Source organism: Platichthys flesus, chromosome 13, assembly GCF_949316205.1.
Source record: "Platichthys flesus chromosome 13, fPlaFle2.1, whole genome shotgun sequence".
Taxonomy (NCBI): Eukaryota; Metazoa; Chordata; class Actinopteri; order Pleuronectiformes; family Pleuronectidae; genus Platichthys; species Platichthys flesus.
In genome coordinates this window covers 1956261-1979507 of record NC_084957.1, presented here as the reverse complement: position 1 = coordinate 1979507, position 23247 = coordinate 1956261, and the positions used below count along the sequence as shown (strand labels likewise).

At 45.2% G+C, this 23247-nt stretch overlaps 1 protein-coding gene across 3 annotated transcripts; it reads right to left on the bottom strand.

The window, feature by feature from the left end:
* Positions 1–616: 616 nt before the first annotated feature.
* ankrd44 (ankyrin repeat domain 44) lies at positions 617–21468 on the bottom strand. Of its 3 annotated transcripts, none has more exons than XM_062402462.1 (28): positions 20899–21468; positions 16695–16778; positions 15522–15600; positions 14968–15038; positions 14109–14309; positions 12971–13058; positions 12028–12170; positions 11461–11673; positions 11062–11140; positions 10864–10978; positions 10646–10728; positions 9583–9646; positions 9349–9417; positions 8815–8955; positions 8643–8708; positions 7978–8089; positions 7658–7729; positions 7098–7299; positions 6803–6890; positions 6607–6724; positions 6115–6337; positions 5937–6024; positions 5763–5846; positions 5515–5660; positions 5347–5429; positions 5040–5122; positions 4818–4909; positions 617–3800 (listed from the first exon to the last, which is right to left on the bottom strand). In XM_062402462.1, exons 1-28 carry the CDS (start codon positions 20923–20925, stop codon positions 3535–3537), a joined length of 3180 nt encoding a protein of 1059 aa, XP_062258446.1. In that variant the 5' UTR covers positions 20926–21468; the 3' UTR covers positions 617–3534. The 3 variants fall into 3 exon arrangements, with proteins under 3 accessions (XP_062258446.1, XP_062258448.1, XP_062258447.1); XM_062402464.1 differs by having other exon boundaries at positions 3533–3703; positions 20899–21467; XM_062402463.1 differs by lacking the exon at positions 617–3800 and adding an exon at positions 3832–4706.
* Between the last annotated feature and the right edge of the window lie 1779 nt (positions 21469–23247).

The window sequence follows — 23247 nt, the reverse complement described above, 5'->3', positions numbered from 1 at the left end:
TTTTCTGATTTTGTTTTATTTACCAAAACAACGGATCACAAAACATGAAACTATTCATCAATATTCAAATTGTTTGTTCTGCTGAACACGATCAAAACTGAGTCGAAATGAAAAACATTTTTTCTAAATGGCAATTAAATAAATATTTTTGGTTTGTTTGACTTTAAAAACAATTATTTTACTTACTTTAATCACTTGAGGTTAAAAAAACATTTCATTGTGAATTTGACAAATCGTCTTTTTTTTTCCTTTATCCTTTTGACCTTAGTTTCTTGGAAACTATTGAAATTGATCAAATTATAAAACAAGTAAAAACTTGTCTGCTGCAGCTTCGATAGATAATTAAATAATTTAAAATCAAGAAATTTGAATTTGTGGCAGAAAAACTGTTTGATCAGTGATTGGACTTTAAAAACCAACTTGATGAGTCTCCTTCCTTTTATTAGAAGCTGTGGACCTCCCCCCCCCTTGTTTATTTGTTGTTAAAAGAGTGAATAATGAAAAACTGAACTTATAATGAGAACATCAGCCTCAGTAGAAATAAAACTCTGATTTCTGATGAGGATTTAATGACTCGTACGATTCAGTGAAAAGCAAAAGAAGAACATGGACAGAAAAGATTTGTAGAATCGAACAGTTTATATAAAACAAGGTGTCAAACAGCCCTCAACATGTCGTACTGCATCAGGAACTGGAAAGAAACTCTTCAGAGACGTGACGATTGTCCGGACTGGTGAAGCTCATTAATAATTAATAATTAATAATAATACTGGCAGACAGATTCAGTCTCAGCAGGGACAGTGAGCAGAGAGACACTGAGCTTCTCAACATGCGTCCATCAGACGTCAGAGTCGTTTCACTGCAGCGACTTCAAAATAAACTTGTTAATATTCACACACATCGTTTAATAACTCAAATTAAAAAACACTGTTCGTATTCAGCCGCTCCGGATGCAGACGTCACTCTGTGCTCGTGTTTTTCATACAAAGCTTCACGTCGACATTATGTACAAAAGGGTTTAATTTCATATCAGTACCTAAATTAACACAAACACACTCGACCGACTGAAAAGAATGAGGCTGGAGAAGTTTCCTGTTTTTCTTATCGTCAACAAATCCTTCAAATCTCTGGTGTGCATTAATCTGCAGCTCAAAACAAACCATAAGTCCCAATCTGTGTGGGGAATGTTTCAAAGCCTTAAATTACTGATTTGTGAGATTTTACGATGTTTGTCATTAGAGAACAAATCGGTTTGTGACGTCTGTTCTCGTGGGGATTTGTTGAGATTAAGATAAATTCAGAAAATCATCAGCGTTAAAGGAACAAACTCCTCAATCCTCACCGCTCAGATCACCAAAAACTGTTTCACCAGAAGTACGAAATATAAAGATCTTAAACAACAATGTCCTCTCGACTCCGGAGAACAAACTGAAAACAGATTTCACTGAATCTGTTAATTTCTTTCTTATTTTAGCTCAATTCATTATTTTGGACTTTTGGTGAACGTGACAATCGAGTAACACACGTGGTAAAAGAAACCGTGATGGACATCAAGGCACTGGACACGTTGGAGACGATGGCACGTAGCTGGTGGACAGGGTGGGGGGGTGGTGAGGGGGGGGGGGGGGTCAAGGCCCTGTGTTATTCTACATTTAAGTGCTGGCAGCATTTGTACCATCATGTTGGACTTGATCATAAATAACAACAATGAACTTGAGTTTGGTCTCGTGAACAATCAGGGTTTTGTGCTGGGGACAGTTCACGCTGCCCGGGCGCCGGCTCCCCTGCTGGACAGACGTGTGCATGACGGGTCGGGGACAAACATGGAGACGGGACAGTGCACGAGGCCTCTTGTCAGGCCACACGATAAAATGCATAAACTCATCCGTCCGTCACGTCTGCACGGACCCTGTGTCCATCAGAGGGGAAACATCCCAGTTCTCCCAGTACATCGTTCATAACCCACGATAAACAGAATGATTCAGAAGTCGAGGATTTTCAGTCCATACAAAATCTGCCTCCCTGTAATTTCCACGTCAAACAGAGAGGGAGACGTTTACCAGACGTTTCACTCGTTCACGTGAGTTTCACAAAACGTTGATCACAAATTAACATGAATTCAAAACCAAGAACCGACTGTAATTTGATCTCATATCGTTTCCCACAGTCCGGTCATGATTTTTAAGATTTGTTTAAATTTGACTTTTGTTCCGAGGCTCATAAAGATTAAAGATCGAATGTGACAAATAAAACATGAAATCCTGAATCTGGAAACTGTAAATGATTGAAAAGAAGAAGATGAAATGATTCATCAGTTATCAACAGAGAAATGAATTCCACTGGTTTTGAGTGTAGATCTCATGGACTGTAATTAAGATGAGTGAAGTTTCCTCCTCCGTGGACCTCGAGTGTCTCAACATCACAATCCTTCTTAATAGTTGAGATATTTTCAGTCTGAAGTCACAGACGTGTGGAAAAGACCTGATGAAGGAACTGGGACGTGATGAAGGAACTGGGATGTGATGAAGGAACTGGGATGTTTTCCTCTTTCCTGAAGTGGTGAGCGTCTCACTCCAGCTCGTCACAGTCAAACAGTAAAATCCTACTTTGTGCTTCAGTCGTTAAAAGAGTTCAAGTCGAGCTCTGCTGCTCACGAAGCTTCTCGTGAGTGGAAGTCAGATATCTGCTGAACTCATAAAAAGGTCAAAGTTACACTGAACGTTTCTAACGATCTACTTCGTTTTGTACAAACAGTTTTAAAAATGGCTTTTTTCTTGACTTTTTCATTTTTCTAAGACAAAGCGCGTCTCCGCGGCTCTGAGCCAATCAGAGACTGAGTACCGAGGTCGGTTTGGATTGAAGCACCAGTGAGGAGAAGGAACGAAGCGCGTTGGGAGAACACCAGCATGCAGACCAGTGCAGGTCCAGATCCCAGTCCAGATCCCAGCCCTCTTCAGCTGCTGGTTCCTCACTCCGCTCCCATCTGATTTTTTTTTTAATATAAATTTGTCTTTTTTGGAAAAAGGGCACAAATAAAAAAACGTTTGACCTGAAGAAGATTCTGTTCATGATCCATAAAAAGAGAAGAAGAGTCCGACGCTGACCTTCGTCTCAATCTTTCAATATTAAATCAATACGAGAAGTAATCACATGAATTAACTGCACATTATTCAATTTGTTAAGTTTGATTATTTGATTCATTGATGCATCAGTAATAATAATTAAATGATTTAAGATTCCGTGGCTTATTTGAAATGTCCATTACAGGCTTGAATGTTGAATAAACAGAAATATTTAATTTAATATTTAAAAAACTAGCATCAGTATTAAAACATATGAAGTAAGCGACACAACATATTGTTTTTATAATTTGTTAAAAATGGAAGTTATTTTAATTAAGTCGAGTTTAATTCATTTTCATAATTTCTGTCAGTATCCATGTGATTATTTCTTGGTTTAATATTGGACATTTTGCTCCGTGTCTTCTTCGGTCACCAAGTCTCCACAGGAAGCGTCGGGGGGGTGGGGGGGGGGTCAGAAGGTTTCCGAGTCCTCCGAGTCGTTCTCTGTGGTTCCCTCACTTGAGGGTCTGGAGGGGTTCCTGGGGCTCCGAGGGGCCCGAGGCCCCGGGGCCGGGCCGGGGCCCTTTCCTGCCGGGGGGGGCAGGTGCCTCAGCAGGACGCCTGGGGACGGGGCCCCGGAGCTGCAAGGGGAGCAGAAAGGCATCATGGTAGCCAGAATGAGAGCCAGGCAATCAGCCACCTCTCTGCTCGGAGCACAAGCCAGAGCGGGGGTCAGACCTGAGGTAGAGAGACAGAGAGAGGGAGGGAGGGAGGGAGGGAGGGGGGGAGGAGGAGGAGGAGACGTGGACGAGGAGGAAGCAGGGAGGCGAAGCAGGAGCAGGAGACAAAGGGACGGAGCAGCATTCCATTAGAGTCCAGCCAGCTGACGTCGGGACGGGAAACAAACACGTTCTGATAAAGTCCAACTGAAATCTCCTCTACACAAACACACAACCCTCTGAAAACTGAAATACTGTCATGTGGATTTCAAATCTATATTTATAAGAAGGACGGATTGTTTTTAATATCATCATGAAGACAGAAGAAGAGTCGAGTGTTTCAGAGACGTTAGAGAAAAGAGGATCAGCTGATTCTCACAGATGTTTACAGATGTGTTCAGCTCAGTGTTTGTTTCATTATCACGAGAGAAGCTGCAGAATGTCTCTGATTTAAACTACTCTGAGTTTTTACCCAAAATAAGAAAATAATACATTTCAGTTGGACTTTAAAGTTTCTGAAGACACAGGACGAGCGAACAAGCAGCACAGATCCAGATCATCAGGATTCCCACATCATCACAGCTCAGTCAGAACTAAAGACTAATTATTAGATTCTGAATTTCAAAAAGGTTTAAATGGATTTAATCTATTGTGTTAACATAATTAGGAGAATAAAGTCGTAATGTTACAAGAATAAATAATTCATTTGAGGTTACTTGTCGTTTTAGAGAGAGAATATCAGAAGATCAGTCGACTTCTTCTCATTAAATTAAATTATTCCTTTAATATAATAAATGAATCATCAATATGAATAATACTCTGTCGTTCTCCATCTCTCGTCTCCTCCTCTTTTCCTCTCAGATAAAATGTTCCGACGCAGATTGTAAATCCTCTGACCTCCATGACCAGTGGGAACCCTCTGGTTCTACAGAGTGAAACAGAAACAGAGCGTTTCCTCAGAGAAGCTGAGTTCAGGCCGACCGCACAGCGACGAGCAGAGAGTCGTGAGCATCAGAGCCGAGCGGCGTCGTCCTACCGTTCTCATCCACCGTCTGAACGCTGGCTCCTCGGGACAGAAGCTCCTGCACCGCCTGCTTCAGGCCGCTGCGCGCCGCCAGGTGCAAAGGACTGTGGGTAACAAGGGAAACGGGTTTGAACATAAAGAGAAACGACATCAGGACAAATCTCTCCTTCTCCACACGGCTCCTCTGAGACCACACAACTGGTTTCCTCAGGGCCGGAGGATCTGGACACTCACGTCTGCAGCGCTGCGTTTGTGGCGCTGATCAGCGAAGTGTCCGTCAGCTTCTCCAGGATCAACATCACACAGTCCTCCTTTCCCTGTGGAGAGAAGACGAGGAGTCAGGACGAGCTCTGGAGGCGAGGAAGAGTCCGATCTGCAGCTTTAAACAAGTGTTTCTTCCTCATTCTAAAACTGTCATTCATCAGTTTCCTGGAGGCTCAAGTCAGTTTTTATGATTCATTTAGGATGTTATCGGTGATTAAACCCACATGTTGGAGAAACTCAGTCTGGATGAGATCAACGCCCCCTTGTGGACACTTACATTACTGCAGGACAGGTGCAGCGCCGTGTTGCCATCTTTGTCCGTGGCGCTGATCTTGGCGCCGGCGCCGGTCAACAGAACGTCTGGAGACAGAAAACACACGAGCTGCTTGATACTGGAGCTGAAGGAGGAGAATGAATCAGCCAATAGAAAACAACGTGTCTGTACCGAGGACCCCGACTTTGCCCTTCTCAGCCGCCATCATCAGAGCCGTGCGACCCGATTGGTCCACGTCATCGACGGTCACATCGTGTGAGAGCAGCAGCTGGACACATTCCACGTGACCCGTGAAGGCGGCAGCGTGAAGAGGAGTCCTGCAGGAGAGAGGGAGGAGTGAGGGAGGAAGGTGGAGGTAGTGATGATCAACACACAGACGCACACACACATGCACACACACAGACACACACAGGACTCACCTGTCCTTGGCGTCCTTGCAGCTGGCGATGTCGGAGCCCATGGCCTCCAGCAGCAGAGACGCACACGGCTCGTGGTCGTTGGCCCTGAAGACGTGAACACAGGAAGTTCACTGACTGGTGTCAAACAGGAACGACACTAATAAAGTTGTGTTGATTTCTCAACGTGTGACTCACACAGCGCAGTGCAGCGGCGTGAACGGGTTTCCATCGATACAGCGACAACCTTTCTGCTCCAGCAGGACCTCGACACACCCCTCCTGACCTGCACACACAAAACACACGTGTGTAGTAAAGAGTCACACAACACTGTGTGTGCGTGTGTGTGTGTGTGTGTGTGTGTGTGGACACTGACCGTAGTAGCAGGCCCAGTGCAGCGGCGTGTATCCGCTGTGGTCCCTCAGCGGCGGCAGGGCCGGCGGCTCGGAGCAGGCGATGCTCAGCAGCTCGCTCAGCCAGGAGGCGTGGCCCCGGGCGGCGGCGAGGTGGATGGGCGTGCGACCGCGAGAGTCGCCGAGCAGAACCGAGGCTTCCTGCTCCAGCAGACACTGGATGCACTCCTCCTGACCACACAGCAGCTGCACACAACGCCAGCGCATCAGTCAACAAGATAAACACAACGTTATTTAATTTACTGCATTTTTAAGTTCGCACAAACTTTAAAACCTTGAAAATAAATTGTCCTGGTAGAAATCATCTGGTTTTACTTTGCTTCTCTTTCCCAAACTTCCGTGAAGCTACTGGTTCACGTCACAGACTGAATAAAGATGGACGACATGACGTCAAATCATCTCCATCAGCTGGTCCATCGTTACTCACGCTCTCCTGTCGGGACAGAGGAACTCACCCCGAGGTGCAGCGCGGTGAGGCCGTGGTTATCTGCCAGGTTGACGCTCGCCTCCCTCTCCAGCAGCAGCGACATGGCGTCCACGTGACCTCCGGCCACCGCCAGCATCAGAGGAGTCCTGCAGACGGGGACCAGCAGGTTAGTGTGTTTGAGAAAAGGAAACAGGAGGATATGAGACAGAGCGACGATCACTCACTGTCCCAGAGCGTCAGCAGCGTCCACGAGCTCTGCACAGTCCGATTCGTCCAGCAGGAGGCGCACACACGACGTGTGACCGTTCATCACTGCAGTGAGAGAGAGAGGGTGCAACAGAGCGAGAGGCACAAACAAATACGTTATTAATTGTCAGAGAAAACGTCATCAAACAAAAGATTATAAAGAACCAGATCTTACACATAATCACAAAGTGTCTTTTAAATCCAGTTTCAAAAGTTTCTTATCATTAAACAGAAGAATTTGATTCAAACACAGAAACAGGAAGCTGAACGCACCTGCCAGGTGGACGGGGGTGCGTCCGTGCTGCGTGTCTGTGGTGCGCGGTGACGCCCCCTGGCTGAGGAGGGTGTGGACGCAGTCAGTGTGGCCCCGGAGGGCGGCCAGGGCCAGGGGGGTCCTCCCCAGCTCGTCCCCCTGGTCCACCTCCCGCTCCCCCTGCAGCAGCACCTCCAGGGCCTGAGCGTGGCCGTGGTACGACTGCAGGAAGACACAGAGACTTCAACTCTCATCAGGGAGTCCCAGGACACCAACCAGCCAGACACACGTGGGCTATGGTATCTGATTTATACTTTTAGTTTGATCGCCTCTTAGGGAAACTTCCTGTTTTAGCCTTAATGTTAAAGAAATACATCTTATATTGCTCAGAGGGAGAATGATGAAGAACATGAAGCTTCAGTCTGAGAAATCTGATCTTAAACATCTAAAGCTCCCAAAGAAAAGAATCTAACTTTGAAGTAAAATCATTTCTGGTTGAATATTGATCTGTTTTCTCACAAATTAGGAAAAACCTGATTCAAGTCAAGAAGATGTTGATGTTGTTGGAACTGAGACTCACAGCGAGGTGCAGCGGGCTCCTGGCACTCGGAGACTCGGGGTCATCATGGCGACTGTCGTCTCGGTCCAGCAGCTGCAGGTCACAACAGGAAAGTTTGATTTTCTTATTTTTTAGTATTTATAAACAGCTTTAAACATTAAGACGCTTTGTGAAAATGATTCTAGTCTCATTTCAGCGTGAAGATGATTCCGGACACGAGGCCCTGGAATGTGTTTCCAGGGCAGATGCAGCGAATCGCCTGAAGTCACAACAACACAAATATATTTCACATATTAAAAACACACATATTGCCTCCATGTGGCCCGAGTGAGAGGACTGACCAGTTCCAGGCCGTGCCTGTGTCCGTAGGCGGCGGCGTAGTGGACCGAGCTGTAGCCCTGCTTGTCCCTGAGCGAGGCCGTGGCTCCGCTCTGCAGCAGGAACTCCAAACATCTGCAACACAAACGAGTCTCCGTGAACAAGATGGAGACTCGAGAGCCGGCAGCTCACATGATGAATTAAACACGTCTCTCCGCTCGCTCTCTCATGTCTGATCAGTTTCAGACGAGTGGGGATCGAGTTTATGAGACGATAAAACCAAAGATCGACTGAACGTGTTTAAACTGATATTCAGGTGATTTGTGTGTTTGTCTCTTTTTTTATTGCGTTTAGAACTCATTTCTGTGTTGTTCTTTGTATTGTTTTCTAGTATCTATTGAAGCACATTGAATACACACACGTAGTATGTATTTCTGTTTACAGATATATGACAAGGGATTAAATTAGGTATAAATACACTTGTCCTGTGTTCTGTCTGAATCAGCTGTCGTTGGTGTTTTCTACAGTTTGGACGCATGTTTCTTTTTTCTCTTTGTGTTTCTTTTTCTCTTTGTGTTTCTCTTTCTCTTTGTGTTTCTCTTTCTCTTTGTGTTTCTTTTTGTCTTTGTGTTTCTCTTTCTCTTTGTGTTTCTTTTTATCTTGCATGTTTCCTTCAGTGTGAACTCACAGTCCGGCCTCTTTCTCTCTCTCCGCCTGAACTCCGTCACTCTCCGGCTCCAGATTCACACGACGCCTGTGGAACAGAGGGTAGTGGGGGGGGGGGGGGGGGAGACAGTGAGGTGTGATGTGTAGTAACAGTCACCGTCTATGGTCAGTGAGTGAGTTCTTCCTCTTCTCACCTCCTGTCCAGGTCCGAGGCCGCAGCGTAGTGCAGGGCAGAGCGCCCCCACTGGTCGGTGACGTTAATGGCGGTGCCACACGCCACCAGCGTCTCCAGACACTGGTAGTGACGACTGGCGGCGGCGTAGTGAAGAGGAGTCCTGAGGAGGAGCAGAGGGAGTCAGGGTCAACTCGTCCGCTCAAGAACAGTACAAACATCAATTTCACTTTGAATGTAACTTGTGTTTATCCTCGAATCAAATTAATTTTCATTTAAAGTTATACTTAAGTTCTGCAATTTCACATTCAGAAGCAGCATGTGAACATTTCATTTTTATAACATATTAGAACATTCTAACTAAAACAATGAGGATATATTTTATATAATTATACTTGTGTTATCTGTTAATAGATCAGCAGCCGCTCATCAGTGTGTCACATGACGAGTTCCAGATGAACAGTATAAATGAAGAAATAATCCAGTAATAAACAAATCACCTGAACACCGACACTTTGATGAGGAACAGTTTCAACTGGAACATGTTTTCTTTTACCTTCCACACGTGTCTCTCCTGTTGTGATCTCCTCCACTGCTCAGGAGCAGCTTCACACACTCCACGTTACTGCACACACACAAACACACAAACACACAAACACACACAGATCCTTCAGACTATAGAACAATTAGAAAGATCCACCACAGTTACTGTTTATTATATATTTTATATATACTCCACCAAGGAGGTTATGTTTTCACACAGGTCGTTGAAGTGATGAATGGTTCTCACCCTCCGGCGGCCGCAGCGTGCAGGCAGGTCCTCCCCAGCGTGTCGGGGGTGTCGATCTGGAAACCTGCAGAGAGGAACGAGTCGTTACACATCATGATAAACCTCCAACCTGGGGGGGGGCGCAGGGAGGGCGGAGGGAGGGAGGAGAGACAAACAACAGCTTCTTCTATGGGAACTTTTGAGAGGTTAAAAAATGTTTCTCCAGAAAATACAAATGTGCCATAATGTTCATCTTCATCATACCAGATGATTTTTTTAATCCCATTATAGTGATAACCCTCAAACTTCTGTTTTTTAAGATAAAGGAATTGGGAGTAATGGTTTTAATTATCTATTTGGCCCGAGCAGCGATAATTAGGCTTAACGAGGCCTCGTCTGTTACTGAAACATTGTGACTTGAATTAGACTTGAATCTGTGAATTCACCACAAACAGGCTCAAGACTGAAAACTACACGTGAACACCAGATTATAAGAAACTGGAATATCCAGGTCAACATCCACATGGTGAAAACTGCTGATTCATCAAGTCTGAATATTTAATAAGAAACCCACAGTTTTATATTAGTTCATGTGAGAGACCAAATGAGTCCCAGCAGTTTTATTGAATCTGCTTTGAGCTTTTATTCCACATGACACGTGGTGGTGAGTTTAAATATATAATAAAACAAGAACACACTTTATATCTGAGAAAACTTTAACATCCAAACACAGAGAATTGTGTCAGTTTAAAGTTTTTTAGTCTTCACGTAAAGTTTGTGCCTGAAATTAAAGTTTTAACATAAAACACAAAAAAAACCTTTAGGATGAGAAAAGTAACTTGAAACTGTCAGATATGAGATGTGATGGATTAAACCTGATCATGTAGAGCAGGAGAGAGTTGATAACAGTTATTTACAGTTTGAAGGATCAAGATCAATATAATATAATTCACCTTATTGAATAACCGTCTAGTTAAATCAACACCTCGGACCCTTCCTGGAGATAGAGTTGTCACCAGGTGTCCCTAATAAACTGGCAGCTGAGGCTCAGGACATTGATCTACCTGCTGCTCCAGAGCGTTACCTGAGGACAGCAGCTTGCGGCAGCAGTCGGAGTGAGCGTTCAGAGCCGCCAGGTGCAGAGGGAACATCCCGTGGACTCCTCGCCTGCGGAGGAGGAGGAGGAGGAGGAGGAGGAGGAGGAGGAGGAGGAGAAGATGAAGAAGATGAAGAATCTCTCCCTGAACATCGTTTCATAGAAGTGTTTCAAATCACATCTTCCAGGAGTGAATCAAACCGGACCTGGTGCAGTCGGCTCCGCTGGTGATGAGCGTGTTGATGAGGAGTTCGTGGCCGAAGCGGGCGGCGATGTGGAGGGGGGTGTTTCCGTCCTTGTCCACGCAGTCGATCTCTCCACCTGGACAAAGATCAGGTTCATAATCAAACAGGGAGAAACACTCTTCAGGTGTGTTTGAGAGCCGCTGCCCCACGAGGTCGCACCGTTCTGGATCAGCGTCTGAGAGCGAGTGAAGCGTCCGTGGACCGCCGTCATGTGGAGAGGACTCTTCCCATCGCGGCTCTGACCAGGGAATGAAACACACAACCTTTAGGTCCGAGTTTGAGGAAACACGTGACATAACAGTAACTTCTTTACGTTCATTTGACACCGTTATAAAAGATATTGTTGTTAATCTACTCAACAGAATTAAAGAAGTTAGATCTAAAGGTTCTAGAAATAGATGGTTCGATTCTTTTATCATTGATTTGATTGTTTTGGCAGTTTTTACGAAAAAAAAGTAATTTCATGTCAATAAAACAAACTTATCTAAAATGTGGAGAACTGGTTGGTGCTTGTGGAAATCATTAAATCGCGATGGAGACAAAACTCCATCGACCCACCTGCACGTTGACGTCGGCCCCGTTGTTGACCAGGAACTCCAGGCAGAGCGCCCCGTGCGTGGAGGCGGCGGCAAAGTGCAGCGGCGTGAAGCCCTTGTTGTTGGGCTGGCTGACGTTGGCGCCGTAGTCGATGAGCTCGCTCACGACGGCGTCCTGACCGTTGAAGCACGCCACGTGGAGCGCCGTGTTCCCGAAGGCGTTGGACTCGTCTATCTGAGGAGGAGGAGGAGGAGAGAGGACGTGTTGTCACAGACACGCAAACACGTCCGAGTCAGTGGTGTTATGCATTTTTGTGTGTGTCTGTGAGTGTGTCCACCACATTGTGAGTGTGTGGACAATAAGTGCTTCTGTGTTTGTTAAACTTTGAGCCTGTGCCAATTTAAATAAGTGTTTGTCTTCACTGGGAACAAGTTTGAGTTCTGGAGAGTGAAGACGTTTTGGACAATTTCTCGGGAATGTACGTAAACACAAGTGTAAGTGTCCTCACACAAAAGTATGCACGTGTAAGTGTGTGTGTGTGTGTGTGTGTGTGTGTGTGTGTGTGTGTGTGTGTGTGTGTGTGCTGACCTCCACCGACAGGTTCAGCAGGTGTTTGACCACAGCGATCTGTCCGCTGGACGCCGCCGTGTGGAGGGGGGTGTATCCTCGTTTGTCCTTGCAGCTGATCTCTGCCCCCTGACTCACCAGCAGACACACCACATCCAGATGACCTGCAGGGGGCGCACCAGAGAACAGGTCACTGACAGAGACTAAAAATCTGTGTTTGCATATTTAACCCCGAACTTTGTTAAGGACACTTGATATTCCTGGATGATCTCAGGACACCAGAGAAATGCATTAAAGCTGAAACTAATAATAATCATCATTGCTCATTGTTTCCTGATTGTTTCAATAAATTGTCAGATAAAACAAGATGTTAATATAATTTATTCATATTGACAGAATGTAGTTTGAACTTTTATCTATGTATCAATCATTTTTGTTTATTTATTGTTATTGAATGAAGAATAACATTTTCCAAAAATTACGATTTACTAAAGTTACTGAACACTTTAAGCTATATTCATCTGTCTGTGCAATATCAACAGTTCATGTGTAATTCATTCACTGTACATATTCTCACATTGCATATTTCTACATATATATATATATATATATATCCCTCACACCTACATATTGCATGTTGCTTAAAACTTGCTGATGTTGTTTGGACTCTTGCTGCTGTAATACTGTAAATGTTTCCTTGTGGGTCTAATAAAGGATCCTCTGATCTTATCTTAAACATAATTCTCGAGATAGTCTTTGTTTTATACTTTGGTTTTGTCCTATATGGGTCGAACCACTTTCTGTGTTCTGTCTCGTTTCTTCTCTCGAGCTCCTTCGGGTTTTCGGGGCCTAACAATGAGCCACTGATTCATTTTTCCGGGACACATCTGCATCGGTCGTCTTCCAGGAAATAAAAGCAGGGTGCGTGAGCCGCTTGTAACAAACTCGTCTTTGTGTGTCTCACCCATGAACGCCGCCCAGTGCAGCGCTCGGCCGTCTTTCTTATCGAAGGCGTTGATGTTGGCTCCTTTGGCGAGGAGGAGGTTCACCATCTGACGAGAGAAGAGCAACAGATATGAGAGTTTGAATGATTGTAGCAGCGGGCCGAGCGTGTGCGATGCATGAGGACGTTTGTGTGGGTTGATGCTCTTTACATAACGCCACTGTAAACACATGGCTCGGCTCAGCTGTTGCATAAACACCCAGGAGGCAAAGGAGGAGGCGTCCATTCAGATTTCCAGAAATCTGCCGCCTCTCATTCTTAATTTTAGATTCAGCACATCCGTGAATACCGCCTGCTGCGAGGAGTGTTTCAGAATGAAGAGCACCCACGTGTTTCCTTCAAACCCATCACTAACCACAACCACAGAGGAGGGACGCATCAGTTCACTGGTGAACTTCCCCAGTAACGCAGGTTTAGCATATGAATGTTAGAACCAATAACCCGACACAAGAGGTTAATAACTAGAAATAAGAGAAATGATCACATCACTCCTGTTTTATCGTTTTAACAATGGCTCTCTTACATTTGTGTTATTAATTATTGATGACATTTAAAGCTCTTCATGGTCTGGCCCCAGGATATATCTCCTGTCTTTTGATGCCCTGTTGGCCTCTGTGCAGCCTGTGACCTCCAGACGAGGCTCTTCAGGGCCCGAGGCTCTGGAGTTCACTGCCTGAGGAAACAAGCTGTTTGTGTCTTCTTTCAAATCTCAGCTTAAAACCTACTTTATCAGAAGGCATATTCCTAAATTAACTTGGGAGGCCAGGTTATCATTGTTCCTTTATCCATTGTTATTATGAATAATATCTAAGTACATCCTTCTGTATTTTATCCACTTGTTGAACCACTGATATGTGTTCTTGTGGTTGTGGATTTTACTTCCTGTGCTTCTATTGCATCAAATTGATAACTAGCCTGCCGCGTTAGCACAAAAGCTAGTTATGTAACACCAAATCATAAATCATAATTGTCGTTATGATAATTGCACTGGGAATACACCCAAGTGTTAACTGATACATGTGGGCGTCACACAGCAGAGTGAACACTGCTCTGCAGAAAGGATGCAGGACAAACACGTCTGGTTGTTTCCCTGCAGTACCTCAGTGTGGCCATTGAGGGCAGCGTGGTGCAGGGCGGTGCGTCCCCCGCGGTCCGACACGTTGACGCTGCTCAGCAGCGGGATGATGACCTCGGCGCAGCGCAGCGCGTTGTTGGCCGCAGCGACGTGAAGCGGCGTCTGCCAGTTCTTGTCCCGGGCGTTGACGTCGGCCGAGTGACGGATCAGAACTCGCACGGCCTCCTGAGGGGGGGGGGGGAGAGAGAGAGAGAGCGAGAGAGAGAGAGAGGGGGTTTGACTCAGTGGGAATAAAGATGGACGACATGACGCCTCCTGAAGGTGAAGCGCCCTCTGGACATTTATATACTCTCTCTGCCCCCTTCTCACAAATTCCAACATACCTCCATGTTTATGATATTTTATTTGGAAAGGTTGTTAACATTTAAACATTATGTAATTCCCCTCAAATCAATAAACTTCCATTAGATATGAGACAGTTTTGCCTGTAACATTTGGTCTGTACACTACTTTGGTTATAAGACTCCTATCCTTTATCACATTAATGCAAACAAATGAATAAATCATTTCAGACGCAGCCTTTGGAAGGTAACACAATTACTTCCCCCACTGTGAACGAACTACACACCACCTCAACACTCCATCACTCAGTTATTCCAGCCATGTTGTGTTACCTGTTTGTATGACTTTGAAGATGACAAAGAGAAAACTTTGGAATGTGACAGAGCAGAAAGGGAGAGGCTGAAAACTGACAGGTAAATATCCACGAGCCCCATGAAACCTGTGTCCCACTCACTGCAAGGAGGAGTTGAGGTTTTAGGATTGGAATGCGGAGGTGTGTGTGTGTGTGTGTGTCTGTGTGTGTGTGTGTGTGTGTGCTCACTTCGCTCCGGGATGCCACAGCGCGATGGAGGGGGGTGAGCCACATGTTATCTTTGGCGTTGACCCGAGCTCCTGCAGAGAGGAAAGTGCAGCGATGAGCAAGATGCAAAAACAACCATTTAATAATAAGAATTTGATAAATCACACGTTGGGGGAGTTTTGTGAACGTGGTTTAAAATCGTCTCCAACACGTTAACTATTAACTTCTCTAAAGACTAGTTGCTGTTGCTGTTAAAAGAGATTATCAGCCTCTGAATAAATAAACTAGGAACTGTTTCTGGTTGTTAATGTTTATTTTCCTCCCTGGAAACAAATAGTCTCGGGCTAAAAACCACAAGAACGGGAAGTTAGAAAGTCTTATCACGGGATGTTGGTCAATAATTCATATTAATAGCAGGCAAATATTTGCAGGAATGTAGAGTTTAATACGATATGAATCTTAAAACATAACAGGAAGAATATATACTTCTAAAATAACATCCCATCTCCAGGCTGTAAGTGAAACGAGAAGTGAAAAGATAAAGGCGCATGGAGGAGGTGAAGAGGAGAGTTCACCAGAGAGGATGAGGAGCTCGGTGATCTCGGCATCGCCCAGGAACGCCGCCGCGTGGAGCGGCGTGCGCTTCTCTGCGTCCTGAGGGAGGGAGAATAAAGAATCATTATCCTTTATGTGAATGTAATTATTAATATTTATAAGAGGATACCGCTTTATAGTTGTACAGCTAAGGGAGAGGCCATTTTAATTCATTCACATACTGTTGGAACCTTGTGAATTTCCCCCAGGATAAAAATAAATCTCTTATATTGATGTCCAATAATCAGATATTTTATTAGTTGATCACTTTTTAAAAATTAGCTTCAGTCTGAAAAACAAATGGAGTAAAATAACCAAAGTATTTTTTCTAGGACAGATGAGGGAGTAGAAATATAACAACACTTATTTGTGTTCAGTTGTGCAGAACTTTGTACTTTGTGTTGAAAGTTTCTCTATAAATAAAGTGTTAATCATCCTGTTAAATATGATTGCATAAGTTCATACAGAAAAAGAGCTGTTAGTAATCTTTGGGTTCAAGAGGCCGAGCAGAGGAGGCAGTGATTTCAGGTTGTTTGCATCAGTGAGGCTTGACACCATGAAACTGGTGGAAGGATGAGTTATTAATCAGGAAATTACTCATTGGATCCGGATCCGGGAAACTCTAGTTGATTTAAGCTCAATGGGATTCCCCCCCCCCCCCCCCCAACCATGTGACTGGGCCGAGCTTCTCCAACTACACCCGTCTCAAGTGGACATTACGAGAGATGGCGAGCGGGACAGAAGACCAGTCCATGTGTGGACATTGTAGAAACATCTGTACCCACATGTGCTGATGTAAACAAACACACTCTGAACTTTGCCTCTTGACCTTTGCCCCTTGACCTTTGTCCCTCCTCCGGCCGGCTGCCACAGGAAGCGGAGGCTGGAGTTTCAATCAAGTGAATTTTGAGCAGAAAAGCTTCTTGTGACCTGGATCAGAATCTGTACTTTCTATTTGTAACTTTGCATTTTGAGTAATGACAGCTGGATCACCTAATTATCAGATGTTTTTCAGAGTTAAAGGTATTTTCATGATATAGATATTTAGTTATTAAAGTCTTAAGCATTAATGCAACTCTTCAGGTGGGTTTAAAGTCATTGAGAGCGTCGTCCCTGAACTGAAGACAGATCCGACCCCTCTGCGTTTTCCTCACCAGAGCATTGATGTCTTCAGACTTGTATATGAGCATTCGGATTTCCTCAGGGTCTCCACTGAAGATCGCCTGGATGAGAGGCGGCTGGAGAGAGGAGAGACAGAAAGTCGTTCAGCAACAAACACCAGAGGCCACACACACACACACACACACACACACACACACACACACACACACACACACACACACACACACACACACACACACACACACACACACACACACACACACACACACACACACACACACACACACACACACACACACACACACACACACACACACACACACACACACACACACACACACACACACACACACACACCTAAATGAGACATGACTTCACTACATGTTGGAGAGAGAATATCTCCTGGACATCACACAAGAGGAGAGCGATCATGATCCTTATTCCCACGGTATGGAGGAGTGAGTGTGTGTGTGTGTGTGTGTGTGTTTGTTTGTGTGTACGTGTGTGTGCAGGAGCAGCTGCTTGACTTTAAGCGGCTGAGTTTACAGACGGAGCAGAGCGGGTTAGTGGATGTGAACGTGGACAGACCATGAGAAAAAGGCCCCTGGTCACAGACTGAAGGAAACAGCATCTTTTCGCTTTGCATCAACAATAATAGTTGTTTTGTGTCTTTTTGCATTTAGTTGTCAATCTGTTTAACTTCTTTGTTGTTTTGCATCTGTTTGCAGGTGTCACACTTCTGCTTTAACTTGTTTGTGTTTCTTCTGATTGAGTTTCCAACGTGTAGCGTTCTGGCTCTGCTCCCTGATCCACTCTCTAACTTCTCATATGTAGAACGGACCAAACAGGGAAACAGTGTAGATACAGATCATAAGAATGAGAAGCCTGAGCAGAGGCTTTAATGAAGGGCATTGTGGAGGTCACGTCTCTGAGGCCCTTATTTTCTTTCATGGATCAGAAGATAGGAGATAAATAGAGGCCATAGCAACACAGAGCACTGTGGGGCTTTAAGGAGTCGGAGGCAAAAAACAGAACCTGCGGTGCAGCTTCAACATGAGGGTCTCGAACATGTCAGTGACTTAAAGAGTGACTCCGTTAGTGTGTTTTAAGCATTTTTTCTGGATGTAAAACTTCTGCAAAGTCAAAAAGCTGCTCCCCCCCACAGAGAAACCACTGAAACACCTTCAATAGTTCAGTTTTGAGCGTTAGACCTCGAGCGTCTGAGCCTCTGCAGGGACAGAACCGTGGGCTGCAGGTTAGATCTGAGCCGGATCGAGCCTCACTTCACTTCCTGTGTGTTTCGTGTCACCTCCCGCTTCACTTCCTGTTGCACAGTCACTTCTTCTCAGAAACAAGAGAGAGGAACCGCAGAGCCGCTTTTCACTTCTGCTTTAAAAACAGCCCAGAACGACACCACTTCCTCATCTGATCTTTGCTTCACCTCGTGAGTTGAGCTCTGGTCTAACGCCACATCATCAGCAGCTCACTCCTCGGTAAACAAGCAGATTTACACGTTTGTATCTGCTCCCGATACCAAATCATATTATTTTCACAACCTGTTTCCTACAGTGTGAACCTGCTGCTCTATTTATTTGATAAAACGATTTCCAACAATTCCAGAAACAGGGTCGGTGTCATTTCAAACACGAAGCCTCCAAAGATACATCAGCTCCAGGGGAGAGACGGTTGAGGAGGCGACTCTTCGTCTTCTCCTGGTGATGCTCAACATTTGCACTGAAGTTTCAAAGCCGTTAATCTGCGACTCAGGTTTAATCTGCGTTTACTTGAGCTGAGCCGATAAGAGAGAGAGAGAAAGAGGAAGGACACACTGAAGGGTAGACGTAGTGAACGAGGAGAGGACAGATGTGGGGGTCGTTGCTTTGCAGCATTTGGCCTCTTCAGCTTTACTTTCTACTTGCTCCACATGCACTCACTGACTCACACAGACACACACTGAGCCGGCCCCTCGTCCCAGTGTGTGTCTGTGGTCCGGGAGCTGGGGAGTCTGGTGACGGCGCAACAACTACAGGAGGAGATATAAGGACTATGTGAGAGTGTAAGAGCGTGAATTACAAAAGTAACACAACAAACTGTTCGGGATCATCAAGGCAAATAAATAACACAAAACTGATTCAGACAAAACAACCTTATACTTGTTTGGTAATGATGCGTAAAACATGTTTATTTAAAGACCCGATAAAGATGCTTTAAAAAGACGTCGCTCCTCAGACTAGAATCGATTACATATCAAAATTTAAATAAAAAAATATTCTTACAGGGTAATTTTTCTCACTTTTCCTATATGACTAAATTCATTCTGCTTCTGCGTGCTGATTGGTCAGATAAGGATCTATGACTAATTCTGACAGGAGCTTTGTGAGCGCCCTCTACACGAGCGAGTGGGAGTTCTCCTTATTTAGAAATTCTCTGGCACGCAGCAGCAGTTGTCGATTTATTTCAGTGGAAGTGTAGTTTTGTGTGTAGCTGCACAACTTTGTTTAAATCACACAGGGTTGAGGTTCTTCTAGCAGTTGAGTTGTAGACACAGTGTCTCTCTACGCTGGGCTGACAGATTTATCAGCCAAGCTCCACCAGCAGATTATCCAACAAGATCTCAAAACATAAGAATCCATTGTTGCACCACACACACACACACACACACACACAATACTATTTCTCCTTCACCTAACCAGTGTCACACAAACCCAGTTAGTGACCAGCAACAATGAGCTGTTTACAGCAAGGTCACCTCTGAGCCAGGACTCAGCTGATATAAGAGCGGCACGTACAGATTTCCACTTCTACCCTAAACAAACTTCCTCCATCAGATTAGCCTGGTTCCCATTCCACGGTCTCTCGAACACACACGAACATGCAACACAAAAACGCAACACAAGAAGCTTGATTTGGTCTCACGCCTGAGGGGACGGGCCTGAAACCCGCTCGTCTCCCGCGGCCTCAGGGTCCCCGACGCCCTGCTGCTGCTTCCAGAAGCTAAATCTAAACCGTCAGTAATCCTTCTCTCAATAAGACAGAGTGTGGAGCCTGGAAGTGAAAGAGCCGAGACAGAAGACGCACAAAACTATGCAAGAGAGACACACAACATCCCCAACGACACACAAACGTAAAAGAAACTACACACAAAATTAGTATATAAGCTAAAAGTTAGAAGTGATCGTCCGGTGTTCTGTCAAATTAAATTCTGGATCTTCTGGGGCCCTTTATTGAATTCACTGCTTTTTAAGACTTTTCATTAAAGACACAAGCTGCGCATTATGACTCACTCTCATATGTTCAACAGGACTTAACCACGGCCCAGCGTCATGTGACTCACACTTGATCAGCACATGACGAAACACAAGAGAGAAAGAATCTATAGGAGGCTGAGCTGCTGCGCCGAGGAATCCGGTTATCAGACATCTTCCTCAGCGCGTTGTCTGCAAACAACAGGAAGTCCCTGAGTTCCAGAAAAAAAAGAAGCTGCTCTTCCCTCCTTGAAGTTTACAAACAGATCTGAGGAGGCCGTGTCTCATCTTCTCCACAGAGACTCCCTCAGATCCCAGCTGAGCTCCGTTCACCGACACGTTCACCAGGAGGAGTCCTCACAAACAGGTGGAAGCTGCAGTCTGAGGAGGGAACGGTTCCCAGACTGAAGGTTCAGGGACCTGAAAGGTGGCCCCTCGCTCTCACAGTGTCATGATACAGTGTGAGGACTGGCTGTTTCTCAGTTTAATAATTGTTTCGTAAATAAAATGTTGCTCGTATCAGAGGAGACAACATCACTGATGAGCGAAGTCAGGGTTAGTGCGGGGGTGGGGGGCCTTAATGAGTTTTGGCCCTGGGGCCTTGAAGGAGGTCAATACGGCCCTGGGAGGTAATCAATTAAATCACAATCAGCTGATTAATCAATGATATTCAAGGAATATCTGCAGCTTCAGAGTAGAAGTACACAGAAGCAAGTACTGAGAGTACTCAAGTAAAAGTACATGATGCATGTGTAGTAATTGAGTAAAAGTACTCAGTTACTTGAGGTAACGACAGGAAGTGTGTGAAATCTGAACATTAAAACTGATTCAGCTTCGGGAGGAAATTAAATATGAATAATAATCAGGTTTTATTTCCTGTTTCTCGCTCGGAGTCAAAACACAAAGAGACAAAGAGTCATAAATAAAAGATAAAATCATGTATCCCGACCAGAGGGGGTGATGCTAAGCTAACAGCGGCTAGCTCCGGTACCTGCTCGGCCAGTTTGAGGACCGCCATCTCCGGGTCAGCTCCGGCGGCTCATCCACTCGCTGCGGCTCCGCGGCACCATGCACCGGGGCGGTGCTGCGCCCACACCCGGGCTCCTCCTCCGCCCGGACCCGCTCTGCCCTTCGACGCCCCGCTAACGGAAACGGCCGCTCGTAGCTCCCTAGCAGGGGCACAGGCTGGGGATGCTGATGAAGGCCGGGCCGAGCACCAGGGCCATCAGCCCCGCTCCACTGACGCTATGTGCGGCCGCCCCGGGGTCGCTGGGAGGCGGGGAAGCAGGAACAGGAGCCGGGTCCTCCGGTGTGAACAGCCCACATGTATGACCGCTTCTGCCGCAGCCGCTTCTGCTGGGTTCCCCGGTGCCTTCCAGAGCCGTGCAGCAGCCACAGGACCGCGGGGACAGCGCCTTCCTCCCCGGTGAGCAGAGACACGAGCCGCCCGGAGAAGCAGCCTGGCAGCCGGGTCGGATCTCACAGGAAGTCGCTGCTCCGCGCGGAGATGCAGAAGAAGCTCCAGCATCAACAACAAGCTGCGGCTCCTCTCTCTGCTGCCCCCGTCTGGACAGAGAGAGACAAACACACAGAGACACACACACACACACAAACACGCACACACAGATAGAGAGAGAGACACACACACACAAAGAGACACACACACACACACAAACACGCACACACAGAGAGACACACACACACATACAGACACACACACACAGAGAGAGACAGGGTCAAACACAGGGAGAGAGACACACACATACTCACAAACACACGCACACACTCAGAGCTCACACAAAGAGACAGACAAACACACGCACACGCAGAGAAAGAGACACACACACACACATACACACAAAGACACTAAGACACTAAGAGAGAGACACACACACACAGGGAGAGAGACACACACATATTCACAAACAAACACACTCACTCAGAGACACACATAGAAAGACACATGAACACACATACACAGAGACACAAACACAGAAACACACACACAGAGAGAAGGAGAAAGACACACATGCACAGACAGACACAGAAACACACACACAGCGATACACTCACGCACAGAGACACACAGACACACACATGCATGATAAATGAATAGACAGAGCGATGAGGAAGTGAAGAGACTGATGTGGGTCATCACTGCATGTTCAAGTCCTGAGCAGCAAAATAAGAGACAACACAACATGACCACAATAAAGAAGCAACTTTTCAGAAATAACATTTAATTATGATTTACTTAAGCGTGACTGAACACACACATTGTAAACAAAACACGTAAACTTTTTAGATTTCGTTTTTGTTAAACAACGAAACTGAAGACACATTGTTTATTTTTTATATGATAAAACACTACACAACAAACATGACTACCAAACAGCTGCATTGAAAAACAAATGTTTTAAATGTATGTATATATATATATATATGTGCATATCTATATGAATGTCCATGTATATGTGTGTGTAGCAGTGGTACAAGGCCCAGGGCCTGGTGGCATCTGCCTGGAAAATCTGGGTCAAAGCATTTGAGTGTGTGAGCGGAGGGGGAGGAAGAGTGGGGGAGGTTCTTCTTCTTCATGCTTGTGTGTGGGAGCCGTTCATTGCTTTTATTTTTAGTTAAAGTGAAATTCATTCGGTCGTGTTACGTCGTTAAGTCTCCTCACTGTTCCTACTCATATACTCAAATGTTAAATCATAAAAAGCAGGAGAGGGTCTGGAGGCTGAACGACTGAGTTCACTCACACGTCGACAGTCTGAGTCTCTGAGTCTCTGAATCTCTGGGTTCTGTCGTCTGGAAGGAAACACTTAACCCCAAGACTCACAGGCAGGTTCTGTCACTTTACTATGTTGTAGAATGTGAAGTGTTAACAAAACGTTAAGAATTAAGAGTTCTCCAGCTTGACCATCTATAAGTACGTATTAAAATGAGGTCATATTCTTGAGCAACTGAAGACATTTCTCCCACATTTAAGAGACTGGATAGAAATTTGTTGTCAGCAAAACAAACTCAACTACCAAAAACCACTGACCTGGTTTTGCACAAAACTTGGACGCACAGGAAATGGGCGAAGACCTCGTAAAATGTTAAGTCTTCCATCATTTCTCAGAACTTTCATTTATCTTTATGAAATAAAATAAAAAGGCCCTTTTAAGTGTCCTGCATTTAATTTTTAATAACAAAATGGAAAACACAACCTTCATATTTATGTGTGGCAAAACATTTTATTTTACATTTTTCTGGGTCATGTGCATTTCATTGCATCATCTCAGCCCCCTCATTCATCTGTCAAAGTCGGAGAAGGAAAAAGTTGACACGACACAGA

Bases quoted from the DNA above. Each gene is read 5' to 3' on its own strand.
- ankrd44 (XM_062402462.1), bottom strand. From the start codon at position 20,925: ATGGCGGTCCTCAAACTGGCCGAGCAG. The intron at 15,601-16,694 runs GTGAGGAAAACG...TCCCTCCCTCAG, and splicing joins CTGAAGACATCAATGCTCTG to GACGCAGAGAAGCGCACGCC. The intron at 10,729-10,863 runs GTCCGGTTTGAT...CCTCCTCCGCAG, and splicing joins AGCGGAGCCGACTGCACCAG to GCGAGGAGTCCACGGGATGT.